We start from the raw sequence: 19,211 nt of genomic DNA, 5'->3' as shown, positions 1-19,211 counted from the left end.
CCCCTGGTGATTGTCCCCCCCCAGTGTATGTCCGCCATTGTATGTCGCCCAGGGGTATGTCCCCACGATGTATGTCCCCCTGGTGTAGGTATCCCAGGTGTATGCCCCCCCGGGGTATGTCCCCTGGTGTATGTCCCCCAGTGTATGTCCCCCTGGTGTATGTCCCCCCAGTGTATCTCCCCCTATTGTATGTCCCCCCGCTGTATTTACCCCCGGTGTATTTACTCCCAGTGTATGTCCGCCTGGTGTATGTCCTCCAGGTGTATGTCCCCCGGTATATGTCCTCCTGGTGTATGTCCCCCCGGTGTATCTCCCCCAGTGTATGTCCCCCAGTGTATTTACCCCCGGTGTATTTACCCCTGGTGTATGTCCCCCAGTGTATGTGCCTCCGGTGTATGTCCCCCCAGGGTATGTACCCCCAGTGTATTTACCCCCGGTGTATTTTCCCTCGGTTTATTTACCCATGGTGTATATCCCCCCGTGTATGTTCCCCGGTGTATGTCTCTCTGGTGTATGTTTCCTCGGTGTATTTCCCCCTCGGTGTATGTACCCCTGGTGTATGTCCCCTGGTGTATTTTCCCCCGGTGTATGTGCCCCCCTGGTGTAGTTACCCAGGTGTATCTCCCCCCGGTGTATTTATCCCTGGTGTATGTCCCCCAGTGTATGTCCCCCTGGTGTTAGTCCCCCCGGTGTATGTCACCCCGGTGTTTGTCTCCTTGGTTTATGTCCCCCTGGTGTATGTACCCCAGTGTATGTCCCCCCTGTGTATGTCCCCCTGGTGTAAGTATCCCAGTTGTATGCCCCACCAGGTTATGTCCCCCCGGTGTATGTCCCAGGGTGTATGTCCCTCCATTGTATGTCCCCCCCAGTGTATGTCCTCCTGGTGTAAGTCCTCCCGGTGTATGTACCCTGGTGTATGTCCCCCTGGTGTATTTCTTCCCATTGTACGAACCCCCCAGTGTATGTCCCCTCGGTGTATTTACCCCCGGTGTATTTACCCCCAGTGTATTTACCCCTGGTGTATTTCCCCCTAGTGTATGTCCCCCTGGGGTATGTCCCCCTGTGTATGTGCCTCCGGTATTAGTCCCCCCAGGGTATGTCCCCCCGGTGTATTTACCCCGTTGTATTTATCCCCGGTTTATTTACCCCTGGTGTATATCCCCCCATGTATGTTTCCCGGTGTATGTCTCTCTGGTGTATGTTTCCTCGGTGTATTTCCCCCTCGGTGTATGTACCCCTGGTGTATGTGCCCCTGGTGTATGTCCCCTGGTGTATCTTCCCCCGGTGTATGTCCCCCCCTGGTGTATTTACCCGGGTGTATCTCCCCCCGGTGTATTTACCCCTGGTGTATGTCTCCCCAGTGTATGTACCCCCGTTGTATGTCCCTCCCGGTGTTTTTACCCCTCGTGTATTCATCCTGGTGGATGTCCCGCTGGTTATGTCACTCCGGTGTATGTCCCTCCGGTGTATGTCTCCCCGTTGTATGTCCCCCCCGGTGTATTTGCCCCGGTGTATGTTCCCTCGGTATATGTCCCCAGTGTATGTCCCCATGGTGTATTTCCCCCCGGTTTATGTCTCCCCCGGTGTATGTCCCCGGTGCATGTCCCCCCAATGTATATCCTCTCGTTGTATATCCCCCTGGTGTATGTCCCTCTGGTGAATGTCCCCCCGGTGTTTTTACCCCAGTGTATGTCCCCCCAGTGTATGTCCTCCTGGTGTATGTCCCCCCAGTGTATGTTCCCACCGGTGTATGTCACCCCGTTGTATGTCTCCTGCGGTGTATTCCTCCTGGTATTTGTCCCCCCGGGGTATGTCCTGCCGGTGTATGTCCCCGCAGTGTATGTTCCCCTGGTTTATTTCCCCCAGTGTATTTACCCCCGGTGTATGTCCACGGTGTATGTACCCCCGGTGTATGTGCCCAATGGTGTATGTCCCCCCCGTGTATGTGCCGCCGATGTATGTCACCCCGTTGTAAGTCCATCCCGTGTATTTACCCCCGGTGTATGTTCCTCAGTGTATGTCCCGCCCATGTATGTCCCCCCGGTGTATGTCCCCCCGGTTTATTAACCTCCATTGTATATCCCTCCGGTGTATGTCCGCCAGGTGTATGACCCGCCGGTGTATGTCCCTCCGGTGTATGTCCGCACCGGTGTATGTCCCCTGGTGTATGTCCCCCCCCGGTGTATGTTCCCCCGGTGTATGTCCCCCGGTGTATTTACCCCCCAGTGTATGTCCCCACGGTGTATGTCCCCCCATTGTATGTCCCCACGGTGTATGTCCTCCGGTGTATGTCCCCCCGGTGTATGTCCTCCGGTGTATGTCCCCCTTGTGTATGTCCCCCTGGTGTATGTCTCTGGTGTATGCCCCCCCTGTGCATGACCCCCGGTGTATGTCCCACCGGTGTATTTACCCCCGGTGGATGTCCCCCGTGTATGTCCCCCTGGTATATGTCCCCCCGGTACATGTCCCCCCCAGTGTATGTCCCCCCTGTGTATGTCCCTGGTGTATGTCCCCGAGTGTATTTACCACCAGTGTATGTCCCCCTGGTGTATGTCCCCCGGTGTATTTCCTCCTGATGTATTTACCCCCAGTGTATTTACCCCCGGTGTATGTCCCCCCAGTGTATGTCCCCCCAGTGGATTTACCACTGATGTATGTCCCCCAGTGTATGTCCCCCGGTGTATGTCCCCCGGTGCATGCTCCCCCGGTGTATGTCCCCTGGATGTATGTTCCCCTGGTGTATGTTCCATGGTCTATGTCCCCCCGGTGTATGTCCACCCGGTGTATGTCCCCCCCAGTGTTTTTCCCCCCTGTGTATGTGCCCCCAGCGTATGTCCCCCATTATATGTTCCCTCGGTGTATGTCCACCCGGTGGGTGTCCCCCCGGTCTATTTACCCCCAGTGTATTTACCCCTGTGTATGTTCCCCGGTGTATGTCCCCTTGCAGTATGTCCCTCCGGTGTATGTCCCGCCCGGTGTATGCCCCTCAGTGTATGTCCTGGCGGTGTATGTCCCTTTGGTGTATGTCTCCCCGCTGTATTTATCCCCGGTATATTTACCCCTGGTTAATGTCCCCCTGGTGTATTTACCCCCGGTGTATGTCCCCCAATATATGTTTCCTTGGTGTATGTCCCCCCGTTGTATGTCCCACCGGTGTGTCCCCGGTGTATTTACCCCCGGTGTATTTTCCATGGTGTATATCCCCCCCCCCCGGTGTATTTACCGCCGGTGTATTTCTCCCCGGTGTATGTCTCCCCGGTGTATGTCCTATCGGTGTATTCCCCCCGGGGTATGTCCCCTGGTGTATGTCCCCCAGTGTATGTCCCCCTGGTGTATGTCCCCCCAGTGTATCTCCCCCTATTGTATGTCCCCCCGCTGTATTTACCCCCGGTGTATTTACTCCCAGTGTATGTCCGCCTGGTGTATGTCCTCCAGGTGTATGTCCCCCGGTATATGTCCTCCTGGTGTATGTCCCCCCGGTGTATCTCCCCCAGTGTATGTCCCCCAGTGTATTTACCCCCGGTGTATTTACCCCTGGTGTATGTCCCCCAGTGTATGTGCCTCCGGTGTATGTCCCCCCAGGGTATGTACCCCCAGTGTATTTACCCCCGGTGTATTTTCCCTCGGTTTATTTACCCATGGTGTATATCCCCCCGTGTATGTTCCCCGGTGTATGTCTCTCTGGTGTATGTTTCCTCGGTGTATTTCCCCCTCGGTGTATGTACCCCTGGTGTATGTCCCCTGGTGTATTTTCCCCCGGTGTATGTGCCCCCCTGGTGTAGTTACCCAGGTGTATCTCCCCCCGGTGTATTTATCCCTGGTGTATGTCCCCCAGTGTATGTCCCCCTGGTGTTAGTCCCCCCGGTGTATGTCACCCCGGTGTTTGTCTCCTTGGTTTATGTCCCCCTGGTGTATGTACCCCAGTGTATGTCCCCCCTGTGTATGTCCCCCTGGTGTAAGTATCCCAGTTGTATGCCCCACCAGGTTATGTCCCCCCGGTGTATGTCCCAGGGTGTATGTCCCTCCATTGTATGTCCCCCCCAGTGTATGTCCTCCTGGTGTAAGTCCTCCCGGTGTATGTACCCTGGTGTATGTCCCCCTGGTGTATTTCTTCCCATTGTACGAACCCCCCAGTGTATGTCCCCTCGGTGTATTTACCCCCGGTGTATTTACCCCCAGTGTATTTACCCCTGGTGTATTTCCCCCTAGTGTATGTCCCCCTGGGGTATGTCCCCCTGTGTATGTGCCTCCGGTATTAGTCCCCCCAGGGTATGTCCCCCCGGTGTATTTACCCCGTTGTATTTATCCCCGGTTTATTTACCCCTGGTGTATATCCCCCCATGTATGTTTCCCGGTGTATGTCTCTCTGGTGTATGTTTCCTCGGTGTATTTCCCCCTCGGTGTATGTACCCCTGGTGTATGTGCCCCTGGTGTATGTCCCCTGGTGTATCTTCCCCCGGTGTATGTCCCCCCCTGGTGTATTTACCCGGGTGTATCTCCCCCCGGTGTATTTACCCCTGGTGTATGTCTCCCCAGTGTATGTACCCCCGTTGTATGTCCCTCCCGGTGTTTTTACCCCTCGTGTATTCATCCTGGTGGATGTCCCGCTGGTTATGTCACTCCGGTGTATGTCCCTCCGGTGTATGTCTCCCCGTTGTATGTCCCCCCCGGTGTATTTGCCCCGGTGTATGTTCCCTCGGTATATGTCCCCAGTGTATGTCCCCATGGTGTATTTCCCCCCGGTTTATGTCTCCCCCGGTGTATGTCCCCGGTGCATGTCCCCCCAATGTATATCCTCTCGTTGTATATCCCCCTGGTGTATGTCCCTCTGGTGAATGTCCCCCCGGTGTTTTTACCCCAGTGTATGTCCCCCCAGTGTATGTCCTCCTGGTGTATGTCCCCCCAGTGTATGTTCCCACCGGTGTATGTCACCCCGTTGTATGTCTCCTGCGGTGTATTCCTCCTGGTATTTGTCCCCCCGGGGTATGTCCTGCCGGTGTATGTCCCCGCAGTGTATGTTCCCCTGGTTTATTTCCCCCAGTGTATTTACCCCCGGTGTATGTCCACGGTGTATGTACCCCCGGTGTATGTGCCCAATGGTGTATGTCCCCCCCGTGTATGTGCCGCCGATGTATGTCACCCCGTTGTAAGTCCATCCCGTGTATTTACCCCCGGTGTATGTTCCTCAGTGTATGTCCCGCCCATGTATGTCCCCCCGGTGTATGTCCCCCCGGTTTATTAACCTCCATTGTATATCCCTCCGGTGTATGTCCGCCAGGTGTATGACCCGCCGGTGTATGTCCCTCCGGTGTATGTCCGCACCGGTGTATGTCCCCTGGTGTATGTCCCCCCCCGGTGTATGTTCCCCCGGTGTATGTCCCCCGGTGTATTTACCCCCCAGTGTATGTCCCCACGGTGTATGTCCCCCCATTGTATGTCCCCACGGTGTATGTCCTCCGGTGTATGTCCCCCCGGTGTATGTCCTCCGGTGTATGTCCCCCTTGTGTATGTCCCCCTGGTGTATGTCTCTGGTGTATGCCCCCCCTGTGCATGACCCCCGGTGTATGTCCCACCGGTGTATTTACCCCCGGTGGATGTCCCCCGTGTATGTCCCCCTGGTATATGTCCCCCCGGTACATGTCCCCCCCAGTGTATGTCCCCCCTGTGTATGTCCCTGGTGTATGTCCCCGAGTGTATTTACCACCAGTGTATGTCCCCCTGGTGTATGTCCCCCGGTGTATTTCCTCCTGATGTATTTACCCCCAGTGTATTTACCCCCGGTGTATGTCCCCCCAGTGTATGTCCCCCCAGTGGATTTACCACTGATGTATGTCCCCCAGTGTATGTCCCCCGGTGTATGTCCCCCGGTGCATGCTCCCCCGGTGTATGTCCCCTGGATGTATGTTCCCCTGGTGTATGTTCCATGGTCTATGTCCCCCCGGTGTATGTCCACCCGGTGTATGTCCCCCCCAGTGTTTTTCCCCCCTGTGTATGTGCCCCCAGCGTATGTCCCCCATTATATGTTCCCTCGGTGTATGTCCACCCGGTGGGTGTCCCCCCGGTCTATTTACCCCCAGTGTATTTACCCCTGTGTATGTTCCCCGGTGTATGTCCCCTTGCAGTATGTCCCTCCGGTGTATGTCCCGCCCGGTGTATGCCCCTCAGTGTATGTCCTGGCGGTGTATGTCCCTTTGGTGTATGTCTCCCCGCTGTATTTATCCCCGGTATATTTACCCCTGGTTAATGTCCCCCTGGTGTATTTACCCCCGGTGTATGTCCCCCAATATATGTTTCCTTGGTGTATGTCCCCCCGTTGTATGTCCCACCGGTGTGTCCCCGGTGTATTTACCCCCGGTGTATTTTCCATGGTGTATATCCCCCCCCCCGGTGTATTTACCGCCGGTGTATTTCTCCCCGGTGTATGTCTCCCCGGTGTATGTCCTATCGGTGTATTCCCCCCGGGGTATGTCCCCTGGTGTATGTCCCCCAGTGTATGTCCCCCTGGTGTATGTCCCCCCAGTGTATCTCCCCCTATTGTATGTCCCCCCGCTGTATTTACCCCCGGTGTATTTACTCCCAGTGTATGTCCGCCTGGTGTATGTCCTCCAGGTGTATGTCCCCCGGTATATGTCCTCCTGGTGTATGTCCCCCCGGTGTATCTCCCCCAGTGTATGTCCCCCAGTGTATTTACCCCCGGTGTATTTACCCCTGGTGTATGTCCCCCAGTGTATGTGCCTCCGGTGTATGTCCCCCCAGGGTATGTACCCCCAGTGTATTTACCCCCGGTGTATTTTCCCTCGGTTTATTTACCCATGGTGTATATCCCCCCGTGTATGTTCCCCGGTGTATGTCTCTCTGGTGTATGTTTCCTCGGTGTATTTCCCCCTCGGTGTATGTACCCCTGGTGTATGTCCCCTGGTGTATTTTCCCCCGGTGTATGTGCCCCCCTGGTGTAGTTACCCAGGTGTATCTCCCCCCGGTGTATTTATCCCTGGTGTATGTCCCCCAGTGTATGTCCCCCTGGTGTTAGTCCCCCCGGTGTATGTCACCCCGGTGTTTGTCTCCTTGGTTTATGTCCCCCTGGTGTATGTACCCCAGTGTATGTCCCCCCTGTGTATGTCCCCCTGGTGTAAGTATCCCAGTTGTATGCCCCACCAGGTTATGTCCCCCCGGTGTATGTCCCAGGGTGTATGTCCCTCCATTGTATGTCCCCCCCAGTGTATGTCCTCCTGGTGTAAGTCCTCCCGGTGTATGTACCCTGGTGTATGTCCCCCTGGTGTATTTCTTCCCATTGTACGAACCCCCCAGTGTATGTCCCCTCGGTGTATTTACCCCCGGTGTATTTACCCCCAGTGTATTTACCCCTGGTGTATTTCCCCCTAGTGTATGTCCCCCTGGGGTATGTCCCCCTGTGTATGTGCCTCCGGTATTAGTCCCCCCAGGGTATGTCCCCCCGGTGTATTTACCCCGTTGTATTTATCCCCGGTTTATTTACCCCTGGTGTATATCCCCCCATGTATGTTTCCCGGTGTATGTCTCTCTGGTGTATGTTTCCTCGGTGTATTTCCCCCTCGGTGTATGTACCCCTGGTGTATGTGCCCCTGGTGTATGTCCCCTGGTGTATCTTCCCCCGGTGTATGTCCCCCCCTGGTGTATTTACCCGGGTGTATCTCCCCCCGGTGTATTTACCCCTGGTGTATGTCTCCCCAGTGTATGTACCCCCGTTGTATGTCCCTCCCGGTGTTTTTACCCCTCGTGTATTCATCCTGGTGGATGTCCCGCTGGTTATGTCACTCCGGTGTATGTCCCTCCGGTGTATGTCTCCCCGTTGTATGTCCCCCCCGGTGTATTTGCCCCGGTGTATGTTCCCTCGGTATATGTCCCCAGTGTATGTCCCCATGGTGTATTTCCCCCCGGTTTATGTCTCCCCCGGTGTATGTCCCCGGTGCATGTCCCCCCAATGTATATCCTCTCGTTGTATATCCCCCTGGTGTATGTCCCTCTGGTGAATGTCCCCCCGGTGTTTTTACCCCAGTGTATGTCCCCCCAGTGTATGTCCTCCTGGTGTATGTCCCCCCAGTGTATGTTCCCACCGGTGTATGTCACCCCGTTGTATGTCTCCTGCGGTGTATTCCTCCTGGTATTTGTCCCCCCGGGGTATGTCCTGCCGGTGTATGTCCCCGCAGTGTATGTTCCCCTGGTTTATTTCCCCCAGTGTATTTACCCCCGGTGTATGTCCACGGTGTATGTACCCCCGGTGTATGTGCCCAATGGTGTATGTCCCCCCCGTGTATGTGCCGCCGATGTATGTCACCCCGTTGTAAGTCCATCCCGTGTATTTACCCCCGGTGTATGTTCCTCAGTGTATGTCCCGCCCATGTATGTCCCCCCGGTGTATGTCCCCCCGGTTTATTAACCTCCATTGTATATCCCTCCGGTGTATGTCCGCCAGGTGTATGACCCGCCGGTGTATGTCCCTCCGGTGTATGTCCGCACCGGTGTATGTCCCCTGGTGTATGTCCCCCCCCGGTGTATGTTCCCCCGGTGTATGTCCCCCGGTGTATTTACCCCCCAGTGTATGTCCCCACGGTGTATGTCCCCCCATTGTATGTCCCCACGGTGTATGTCCTCCGGTGTATGTCCCCCCGGTGTATGTCCTCCGGTGTATGTCCCCCTTGTGTATGTCCCCCTGGTGTATGTCTCTGGTGTATGCCCCCCCTGTGCATGACCCCCGGTGTATGTCCCACCGGTGTATTTACCCCCGGTGGATGTCCCCCGTGTATGTCCCCCTGGTATATGTCCCCCCGGTACATGTCCCCCCCAGTGTATGTCCCCCCTGTGTATGTCCCTGGTGTATGTCCCCGAGTGTATTTACCACCAGTGTATGTCCCCCTGGTGTATGTCCCCCGGTGTATTTCCTCCTGATGTATTTACCCCCAGTGTATTTACCCCCGGTGTATGTCCCCCCAGTGTATGTCCCCCCAGTGGATTTACCACTGATGTATGTCCCCCAGTGTATGTCCCCCGGTGTATGTCCCCCGGTGCATGCTCCCCCGGTGTATGTCCCCTGGATGTATGTCCCCCTGGTGTATGTTCCATGGTCTATGTCCCCCCGGTGTATGTCCACCCGGTGTATGTCCCCCCCAGTGTTTTTCCCCCCTGTGTATGTGCCCCCAGCGTATGTCCCCCATTATATGTTCCCTCGGTGTATGTCCACCCGGTGGGTGTCCCCCCGGTCTATTTACCCCCAGTGTATTTACCCCTGTGTATGTTCCCCGGTGTATGTCCCCTTGCAGTATGTCCCTCCGGTGTATGTCCCGCCCGGTGTATGCCCCTCAGTGTATGTCCTGGCGGTGTATGTCCCTTTGGTGTATGTCTCCCCGCTGTATTTATCCCCGGTATATTTACCCCTGGTTAATGTCCCCCTGGTGTATTTACCCCCGGTGTATGTCCCCCAATATATGTTTCCTTGGTGTATGTCCCCCCGTTGTATGTCCCACCGGTGTGTCCCCGGTGTATTTACCCCCGGTGTATTTTCCATGGTGTATATCCCCCCCCCCGGTGTATTTACCGCCGGTGTATTTCTCCCCGGTGTATGTCTCCCCGGTGTATGTCCTATCGGTGTATTCCCCCCGGGGTATGTCCGCCGGTGTATGTCCCCCCGGTGTATTTACTCCCTGTGTAGTTACCCCCAGAGTATGTACCCCGGTGTATTTCCCCCGGTGTATGTCCACCCGGTGTTATGTCTCCCCCGGTGTATTTCCCTCCCTGTATGTCCCCCTGCTGTAAGTCCCCCCGGTGTATGTCACCCCGGTGTATATCCCGCTGGTGTATGTCCCCCTGGTTTATGTCCCCCTGGTGTATTTACCCCCGGTGTGTGTCCCCCCGGTGTATTTACCACCGATGTATGTCCCCCGGTGTATTTATCCCCGGTGTATGTCCCCCCGTTGTATGTCCCACGGTCTATGTCCCCCATGTATATCCCCGCCGGTTTATGCCCCCCCGGTGTATTTACCCCCAGTGTATGTCCCCCTGGTGTATGTCAACCCGGTGTATGTCCCTCCGGTGTATGTCCCCCTGGTGTATGTCCCCTGGTGTATGTCCCTCTGGTGTATGTCCCCCTGGTGTATGTCCTCTGGGTTTATGTCCCCTCTGGTGTATGTCTCCCGATGTATGTCCCCACAGTTTATGCCCCCCTGGTGTATGTACACCCGGTGTATGTACCCCGTTGTATGTGCCCCGGTGTATGTCCCCCTGGTGTAGCTGTCCCCGATGTATGACCCCTGGTGTATGTCCCCACGGTGTATGTCTCCCGGTGAATATCCCCCCGGTTTATGCCCCCCTGCTTTATTTCCCTCCGGTGTATTTACCCATGGTGTATGTCCCACCGGTGTATGTACCCCCGGTATGTTTACCCCCAGTGTATGTCCCCCTGGTGTATGTCCACCCGGTGTATGTCCCCAGAGTGTATGTCCCCTGTTGTATGTCCCCAAGGTGTGTGTCCCCCCAGTGTATGTCCCCCGAGTGTATGTCCCCCCAGTGTATGTCTCCCCCGGTGTATGTCCCCCCGGAGTATGTCCCCCGGTGTATGTCCTCCCATTCCATTTACCCGTGGTGTATTTACCCCTGGTGCATGTCCCCCAGTGTATGTCCCCCCGGTGTATGTCCCCTCGGTGTATTGCCCCCTGGAGTATTTCCCCCGGTCTATGTTCTCCCGGTTTTTTTTTACCCCCGGTGTATTTACCCCCGGTGTATGTCCCCCAGTATGTCCCCCCAGTGTATATCCCCCTAGTGTAAGTCCCCCCCAGTGTATACCGCCCGGGGTATGTGCCCCCAGTGTATGTCCCCCAGGTGTTTATGACCCTGGATATGTCCCCCCGGTGTATGTCACCCCGGTGTATGTCCCTTGGTGTATGTCCCATGCTTTATGTCCCCCCCCCCCGTTGTATGTCCTCCGGTGTATGTCCCTCTGGTGTATATCCACCCAGGGTATGTCCCCCCGTTGTATGTCCCCCTGGAGTATTTCCCCCCCTGTGTATGTCCCCTCGTTGTATATCCTCACGGTGTATGTCCCCCCAGTGTATGTCCCCCGAGTGTATGTCCCCCCGGTGTATTTACCCCCGGTGTATTTAACCCCGTTGTATGTGCCCCTGGTGTATGTCCCCCCGGTGTATATCCCCCTGTTGTATATCCCACTTGTGTATTTATCCCCGGTGTATGTTCCCCCAGTGTAAGTCCTCCCAGTGTATGACCCCTGGTGTATGTCACACGGTCTATGTCCCCCAGTGTATGTCCCCTCAGTTTAGTCCCCCGGTGTATGTATCCCTGGTGTATGTCCCACGGTGTATCTACCCCAGTGTATGTCCCCTCGGTGTATGTCCCCCCGATTATGTCCCCCTGGTGTATGAGCCCCTGATGTATGTCCCCATGGTGTATGTCACCCCGGTGTATGCCCCTTGTTGTATGTCCCCCCGATGTATGTCCCACCGGTGTATTTACCCCCAGTGTATTTACTCCCGGTGTATGTGCCCCCGGTGTATGTACCCCGGGGTATGTCCCCCCGGTGTATGTCCCCCCGTTGTATGTCCCCCCAGTGTATGTCCCACCGGTATATGTCCCCCCGGTGTATGTCCCCCCCGGTGTATGTCCCCCTGGTGGTTCTACCCCGGTGTATGCCCCCCGGTTTATGTCCCCTCGGTGTATGTCCCCCCGGTGTATGTCCCCCGGTGTATGTTCCACCGGTATATTTGCCCCCAGTGACTTTACCCCCGGTGTATGTCTCCCTGGTGTTTGAGCCCCCAGTGTATGTCCCCCTGGTGTATGTCCCACTGTTTTATGTCCCCCTGGTGTATGTCCCACTGGTATATGTCCCCCTGGTGTATGAGCCCCCGGTGTATGTCCGCCTGGTGTATGTCCCACTCTTTTATGTCCCCCAGGTGTATGTCCCACTGGTGTATTTACCCCCGGTTATTTACTCCCAGTGTATGTCCCCCTGGTATATGTTCCCCTCAGTGTGTGTGCCCCCAGTGTATGAGCACCCGGTGTATGTCCCCCAGGTGTATTTACCCCTGGTTTATTTACCACCTGGTGTATGTCCTACCGGTGTATGTCCCCCCAGTGTATGTCCCCCTGGTGTATGTCCCCCCGGTGTATGTCCCCCCGGTGTATGAGCCCCTAATGTATGTCCCCCTGGTGTATGTCCCCCCAGTATATTTACCCCCGGTGTATTTACCCCCTATGTATGTCCCACCGGTGTTTTTACCCCTGGTGTATGTATCCCCAGTGTAAGTCCCCCGGTGTATCTCCGCCCAGTGTATGTTCTACCGGTGTATGTACCCCTGTTGTATGTCCCCCAATGTATGTCCCACCGGTGTATTTACCCCTGGTGTATTTACTCCCGGTGTATATCCCCCCGGTGTATGTGCCCACGGCATATGTACCCCCGGAGTAGGTCCCCCCGGTGTATTTACCCCGGTGTATTTAACCCCGGTGTATGCCCCCCGGGGAATGTCCCCCTGGTGTATGTCCCCACAGTGTATGTCCCCCTGGTGTATGTTCCTCTCCATGTATGTTCCCCCCGGTGTATGTCCCCAGGTGTATGTCCCCCCTGGTGTATTTCCCCCCGGTGTATGAGCCTCTGGTATATGTCCCCTTGGTGTATTTACCATGGTGTATGTATCCCTGGAGTATGTCCACCGGTGTATCTCCCCCCAGTGTATGTCCCCCCAGTGTATGTCCCCCTGATTATGTCACCCCGGTATATGAGTCCCCGATGTATGTCCCCCCGGTGTATTTCCCCCCAGTGTATGTCCCCCTGTTGTATGTCCCCCCGATGTATGTCCCACCGGTGTATTTACCCCCGGTGTATTTACTCCTGGTGTATGTCCCCCCGTTGTATGGCCCCCCATTGTATGTCCCACTGGTATATGTCCCCCAGGTGTATGTGCCCCCCGGTGTATGTCCCCCCAGTGTATGTCCTACTGGTTTCTGTCCCCCCCGGTGTATTTACCCACGGTGTATGTCCCCCAGGTGTATGTACTCCTGTTGTATGTCTCCCTGGTGTATGTGCCCGCGGTGTATGTCCCCCCATGTATGTTTCCCCGGTGTATTTACCCCCGGTGTATTTAACCCAGTTTATGTCCACCGGGGTATGTTCCCCTGGTGTATGTCCGCCCAGTGTATGTCCCCCTGGTGTATTTACCCCCGGTGTTTGTCCCTTCGGTGTATGTCCCCCGGTGTATGTTCCCCTGGTGTATTTGCCACCAGTGACTTTACTCCTGGTGTATGTCCCCCGGTGTAAGTCCTCCCGGTGTATTTACCCCTGATGTATGTCCCCCCCCGGTGTATGTCCCCCCAGTGTATGTCCCCGCTTTGTATTTCCCCCCGGTGTATGTCACCCCAGTGTTTTTATCCCCGGTGTATTTACCCCTGGTGTATGTACCCGGGGCTATGTCCCCATGGTGTATGTCCCCCCAGTGTATGTCCCCCCCATTGTATGTCCCCCTGGAATATAAGCCCCCGGTGTATGTCCCCCAGGTGTATTTACCCCTAGTTTATTTACCTCCTGGTGTATGTGCCACGGTGTATGTCCCCCCAGTGTATGTCCCCCCCAGTGTATGTCCCACTAGTGTATGTCCCCCCGGTGTATGTTCTCCTGGTGTATGTCCCCCCGTTGTATGTCCCACTGGAGTATTTACCCCAGGTGTATTTACACCCGGTGTATGTCACCCCAGTGTATTTATCCCCGTTGTTTTACCCCCGGTGTATGTCTCCCTGGTGTATGTCCCCCCAATGTATGTACCCCTGTTGTATGTCCCCCCGGTTTATGTCCCCTCGGTGTATGTCTGCCCATGTGTATGTCCCCCGGTGTATGTCCCCCCTAGTATTTACCCCCGGTGACTTTACCCCCGGTGTATGTCCCCCGGTGTATGTCCCCAGAGTGTATGTCCCCCTGGTGTATGTACCCCTCCGGTGGATGTCCCCCGGTGTATGTCCCCCCTAGTATTTACCCCCGGTGACTTTACCCCCGGTGTATGTCCCCCGGTGTATGTCCCCAGAGTGTATGTCCCCCTGGTGTATGTACCCCTCCGGTGGATGTCCCCCGGTGGATGTCCACCTGCTGTAAGTCCCCCCGGTGTATGTCCCCCGGTGAATGTCCCCCCGGTGGATGTCCTCCCGGTGTATTTACACCTAGTGTATGTCCAACCGGTTTATGTCCCCCCAGTGTATTTCCCCCCTTTGTATGTTCCCCTAGTGTATGTCCCCTGGTGTATGTCCCCCTGGTGTATGTACCCCAGGTGTATGGCCCCCCGGGGTATGTCCCCCGGTGTATGTCCCCCCAGTGTATGTCCCCTGGTTATGTCCCCCTGGTGTATTTACCCCCAGTGCATGTCCCACAGTGTATGTCCCCCGGTGTATGTCCCCCCGGTGTAGGTCTCCCTGCTGTATGTCCCATGGAGTATGGCCCCCCGGTGTATGTCTCCTGTTGAATATCCCCCCGGTTTATGCCCCCCTGGTGTATGTGCCCCTGGTGTATTTACCCCTGGTTAATGTCCCACCAGTGTATGTCCCCCTGCTGTATGTCCCCCTGGTGTATGTCCCCCGGTGTATGTCCCCTGGTGTATGTCCCCCCAGTGTATGCCCCCCGGTGTATTTAACCCCGGTGTATTTACCCCCAGTTAATGTCACCCCGTGTATTTACCCCCGGTGTATTTACCCCCGGTGTATGTCCCCAGGTGTATGTACCCCCGGTCTATATCCCCCCGGTGTATGTTCCCCCGGTGTATGTTTCCCCAGTGTATGTCCCGTGGTGTATGTCTTCCCGGTGTATGTCCCCCTTCTGTATTTTCTCATGTGTATTTACCCCCTGTGTATGTCCCCCCAATTTATTTACCCCCGGTGTATTTACCCTCGGTGTATGTCCCCCAGTGTATGTCCCCCCAGTGTATTTCCCCCCAGTGTATGTCCCAAGGTCTATGTCCCCCAGTGTTATCCCCGCCGGTTTATGTCTCCCCTGTGTATGTCCCCCGGTGTATTTACCCCCATTGTATGTCCACCCGGTGTATGGCCCCCTGGTGTATGTCCCCCCGGTGTATGTCCCCTGGTGAATGACCCCCCGGTGTGTATCCACCCGGTGTATTTACCACCCGGTGTATGTCTCCTGTTGTATATACCCCCGGTTTATGCCCCCCTGGTGTATGTGCCCCCAGTGTATTTACCCCCGGAAAATGCCCCACCAGTGTATGTCCCCCTGGTGTATGTCCTCCGGTGTATGTCCCCCCAGTGTATGTCCCCCGGTGTATGTCCCCCCGGTGTATGCCCCCTGGTGTATTTAACCCCGGTGTATTTACCCCCAGTTAATGTCACCCCGTGTATTTAACCCGGTGTATTTACCCCAGTGTATGTCCCCAGGTGTATGTACCCCCGGTCTATATCCCCCCGGTGTATGTTTCCCCGGTGTATGTCCTGTGGTGTATGTCCTCCCGGTATATGTCCCCCTTCTGTATTTTCTCATGTGTATTTACCCCTTGTGTATGTCCCCCCAATTTATTTACCCCCGGTGTATTTACCCTCGGTGTATGTCCCCCAGTGTATGTCCCCCCGGTGTATGTCCCCCCAAGACATGTGCCCCCGGTGTATTTACCCCCGGTGTATGACCCCTGTTGTATGTCCCCCCGGTGTGTGTCCCACTGGTGTATTTACCCCTGGTGTATTTACTCCCAGTGTATGTCCCCCTGGTGTATGTCCCCCCGGTGTATGTCCCCCGGTGTAAGTCCACCAGGTGTATTCACCCACTGTGTATGTCCCCCCGGTGTATTCCCCCTGTGGTGTATGTCCCCCAAGCGAATGTCTCCCTGGTGTATGTTCCTCCGTTGTATGTGCTGGTGGTGTATATACCCCTGGTTTATTTACCCCCGGTGTATTTAACCCCGGTGTATGTCCCCCTGGTGTATGTCCCCCATTTTATATCCCCCCGTTGCATATCCCCCAGTGTATGTTCCCCCCAGTGTATGTCCGCCCAGTGTATGTCCCCCGGTTTATATCCCCCCGGTATATGAGCCCCTGTGTATGTCCCCTGGTGTATGTTCCCTGGGTATAGGTCCCCCCGGTGTATGTTCCCCGGTGAATGACCCCCGGTGTGTTTCCCACCGGTCTATTTACCCCCGGCGTATTTATTACCGGTATATGTCCCCCCAGTGTATTTACCCCCGGTGTATTTAACCCCCGTGTATGTCCCCCCGGTGTATGTCCCCCTGTTGTATGTTCCACCTGTGTATTTATCCCCGGTGTATGTCCCCCCGGTGTATGTCCCCCCGGTGTAAGTCCCCCCAGTGTATGTCACACGGTCTATGTCCCCTCGGCGTATTGTCCCTCAGTTATGTCCCCCAGTGTATGTCCCGCTGGTGTATGTCCCCCTGGTGTTTTTACCCCCAGTGTATTTATCCCCGGTGTATGACCCCCCGGTTTATGTTCCCCCCCGGTGTATGTGCACCCGGTGTATGTCCCCCTGGTGAATGAGCCCGTGTAAATGTCCTCCCTGTGTATGTCCCCCCGTGTATTTACCCCCAGTGTATGTCCCCCAGTGTATGTCCACGGTGAATGTCACCCTGGTGTATGTCCCCCTGGTGTATGTCCCCCCCAGTGTATGCCCCCTTGGTGTATGTTCCCCCGGTGTATGTCCCCCCATTGTAATTCCCCCTGGTGTATGTCCCCCGGTGTATGTCCCCATGTGTATGTTCCCCCTGGTGTATGTCCCCATGTGTATGTCCCCCCGGTGTATGTCCCACGGTGTATGTCCCCCCGGTGTATTTCCCCCCGGTGTATTTAACCCTGGTGTATTTACCCCCAGTTTATGTCCTCCCCGGTGTATTTACCCCCGATGTATGTCCCAGGTGTATGTACCCCTGGTCTATATCCCCCGGTGTATGTCCACCCGGTTTATGTCCCCCCCAGTCTATGTCCCCCAGTGTATATCCCCACAGTGTATGTCCCCCCGGTGTATGTCTCCCCCGCTGTATTTACTCCTGGTGTATGTCACCCCGGTGTATGTCCCCCTGGTGTATGTCCCCCGGGTGTATATCCCCCCGGTGTACGTCGCCCACAGTGTATGTCCCCCGGTGTATGTCCCCCCGGTGTATGTCCCCCCAGTGTATGTCCCCCCGGTGTATGTTCCCCTGGTGTATTTACCGCGGTGTAAGTCCCTATGGAGTATTACCTCCGGTGTATTTACCCTCAGTGTATGTATCCAGGAGTATGTCCCCCTGTTGTATGTCCACCACGGTGTACGTCCCCCCGGTGTATTTACCCCCGGTTTATTTACTCCTAGTGCATTTACCTCAGTTGTATGTCCCCCGGTGTGTGTCACACTGGTGTATGTCCCCCGCGGTGTATGTACCCCCAGTGTATGTCCCCCTGGTGTATTACCCCCCCGGTGTATCTCCCCCCGGTGTATTTACCCCCGGTGTATGTTTCCGGGTTATGTCCCCCCAGTGTAGGTCACCACCGGTGTATGTCTCCAGTATCTCCCTCGGTGTATTTACCCCCGGTGTATGTTCCCGGTGTATGTCCCCCGGTATATGTCTGCCATGTGTATGTCCCCCCGGTGTATGTCCAGCTGTTTTATGTCCCCCAGGTGTATGTCCCTCAGGTTTATTTACCCCCGGTGTATTTACTCCCGGTGTTGTCCCCCCTGATGTATGTTCCCCATTGTATGTCCCTCTGGTGTATGTCCCCACGGTGTATGTCCCTCTGGTGTATGTCCCCCCCGGTGTATATCCCCCAGTGTATGTCCCCCCGGTGTATGTCCCCCCTGAGATGTCCCCCAGTGTATATCCTCCCAGGGTGTGTCCTCAGGTGTATTCCCCCCGGTGTATGTCCCCTGGGTGTATGTCCCCCGGTGTATGTCCCCCTGGTGTATTTACTCCCGGTGTATGTCCCCAAAGTGTATGCCCTCCCCGGTGTATGTCCATCCTGTGTATGTCCCCCCCGGTGTTTGTCCCCCACAGTATATGTTCGCCCGGTGAATAATCCCCTAGTGTATTTAGCCTCGGTGTATGTCCCCAAGGTGTATGTTCCCCCGGTGTATGTCCCCCCGGTGTATGTCCCCCCGGTGTATTTACCCCCAGTGAATGTCCCCTGGTGTATGTCCCCCTGGTGTATTTCCCCCGGTGTATGTCTCCCGGTGTATGTCCTCCCTGGTGTATGTCCCCCCAGTGTATGTCCCCCGGTGTATTTCCCCCTGGTGTTTGTCCCCCTCAGTGTATTTACCCCCGTTTTATGTCCACCCGGTGTATATCCCCTCGGTGTATGTCCGCCTGTTGTATTTAACCCCAGTGTATGTCACCCTGGTGTATGTCCCCCCCAGTGTATATCCCCCCATATATGTCCCCCAGTGTATGACCCCCCGGTGTATGTCCCTCTGGTGTATGTCCCCCCCGTGTATGTCCCCCCCGGTGTATGTCCCCTGGTGTTTGTCCCCCCGGTGTATGTTCCCCCGGTGTATGTCCTCACCCGTGTATTTCCCCCAGCTGTATAACCCCTCGGTGTATGTCCCCAGGTGTATGTCACCCCGGTGTACTTACCCCGGTGTATGTCTCCCTGTGTATGTCCCCCCGGTGTATATGTCCCCCGTTTATGTCCCCCGGTGTATGTTCCCCTCGGTGTAGATCCCCCTGGTGTATGTCCCCCCCGGTGTTTGTCCCCCTGGTGTAAGTCACCCCGGTGTATGTCCCCCAGGTGTATATCACCCTGGTGTATGTCCCCCTGGTGTATTGACCCCCGGTGAATTCCCAGTGTATTAACTCCCAGTGTATGTCCCCCCGGAGTATGTCCCCCCCGGTGTATGTCCCTCCGGCGTATATACCCTTGGTGTATGTCCCCCCCGTTTATGTCCCCTCCGGCGTATGTCCCCCCGGTGTATGTTCCACTGGTGTATTTCTCCCCGGTGTACGTCCCTCCCAGTGTATGTCTCCCGGTGTATGTCCCCCCGGTGTATGTTTCCCCGGTGTATGTCCTCCCTGTGTATTTACCCCTGGTGTAAGTCCCTCGGTGTACGTCCCCCCGGTGTATGTCCTCCCAGTGTATGTCCCCCCCCCGGTGTATTTACACACGGTATATGATCCCCTGGTGTATGTCCCCCCTGATGAATGTCCCCCATTGTATGTCCCTCCGGTGTATGTCCCCCCGGTGTATGTTCCTCCGGTGTATGTCCC

General features: G+C 55.9%; 1 protein-coding gene across 1 annotated transcript in view; it reads left to right on the top strand.

The window, feature by feature from the left end:
* Positions 1 to 18,023, top strand: part of LOC132535240 (uncharacterized) — a 66,711-nt gene extending 48,688 nt beyond the window's left edge. The window contains exons 22-33 of the mRNA XM_060180224.1: positions 25 to 54; positions 1,732 to 1,926; positions 2,104 to 2,151; positions 2,948 to 3,049; positions 4,907 to 5,101; positions 5,279 to 5,326; positions 6,123 to 6,224; positions 8,081 to 8,275; positions 8,453 to 8,500; positions 9,297 to 9,398; positions 16,983 to 17,105; positions 18,006 to 18,023. Coding sequence (XP_060036207.1) covers positions 25 to 54; positions 1,732 to 1,926; positions 2,104 to 2,151; positions 2,948 to 3,049; positions 4,907 to 5,101; positions 5,279 to 5,326; positions 6,123 to 6,224; positions 8,081 to 8,275; positions 8,453 to 8,500; positions 9,297 to 9,398; positions 16,983 to 17,105; positions 18,006 to 18,023 — 1,206 coding nt within the window. The remainder of the gene's footprint in view (positions 1 to 24; positions 55 to 1,731; positions 1,927 to 2,103; positions 2,152 to 2,947; positions 3,050 to 4,906; positions 5,102 to 5,278; positions 5,327 to 6,122; positions 6,225 to 8,080; positions 8,276 to 8,452; positions 8,501 to 9,296; positions 9,399 to 16,982; positions 17,106 to 18,005) is intronic.
* The last annotated feature ends 1,188 nt before the right edge of the window (positions 18,024 to 19,211 follow it).

The sequence above is a fragment of the Erinaceus europaeus genome, chromosome 21 (genome assembly GCF_950295315.1).
Source record: "Erinaceus europaeus chromosome 21, mEriEur2.1, whole genome shotgun sequence".
Classification (NCBI taxonomy): Eukaryota; Metazoa; Chordata; class Mammalia; order Eulipotyphla; family Erinaceidae; genus Erinaceus; species Erinaceus europaeus.
The sequence above is the reverse complement of the archived record's forward strand: the minus strand, read 5'-3'. Positions and strand labels throughout refer to the sequence as shown.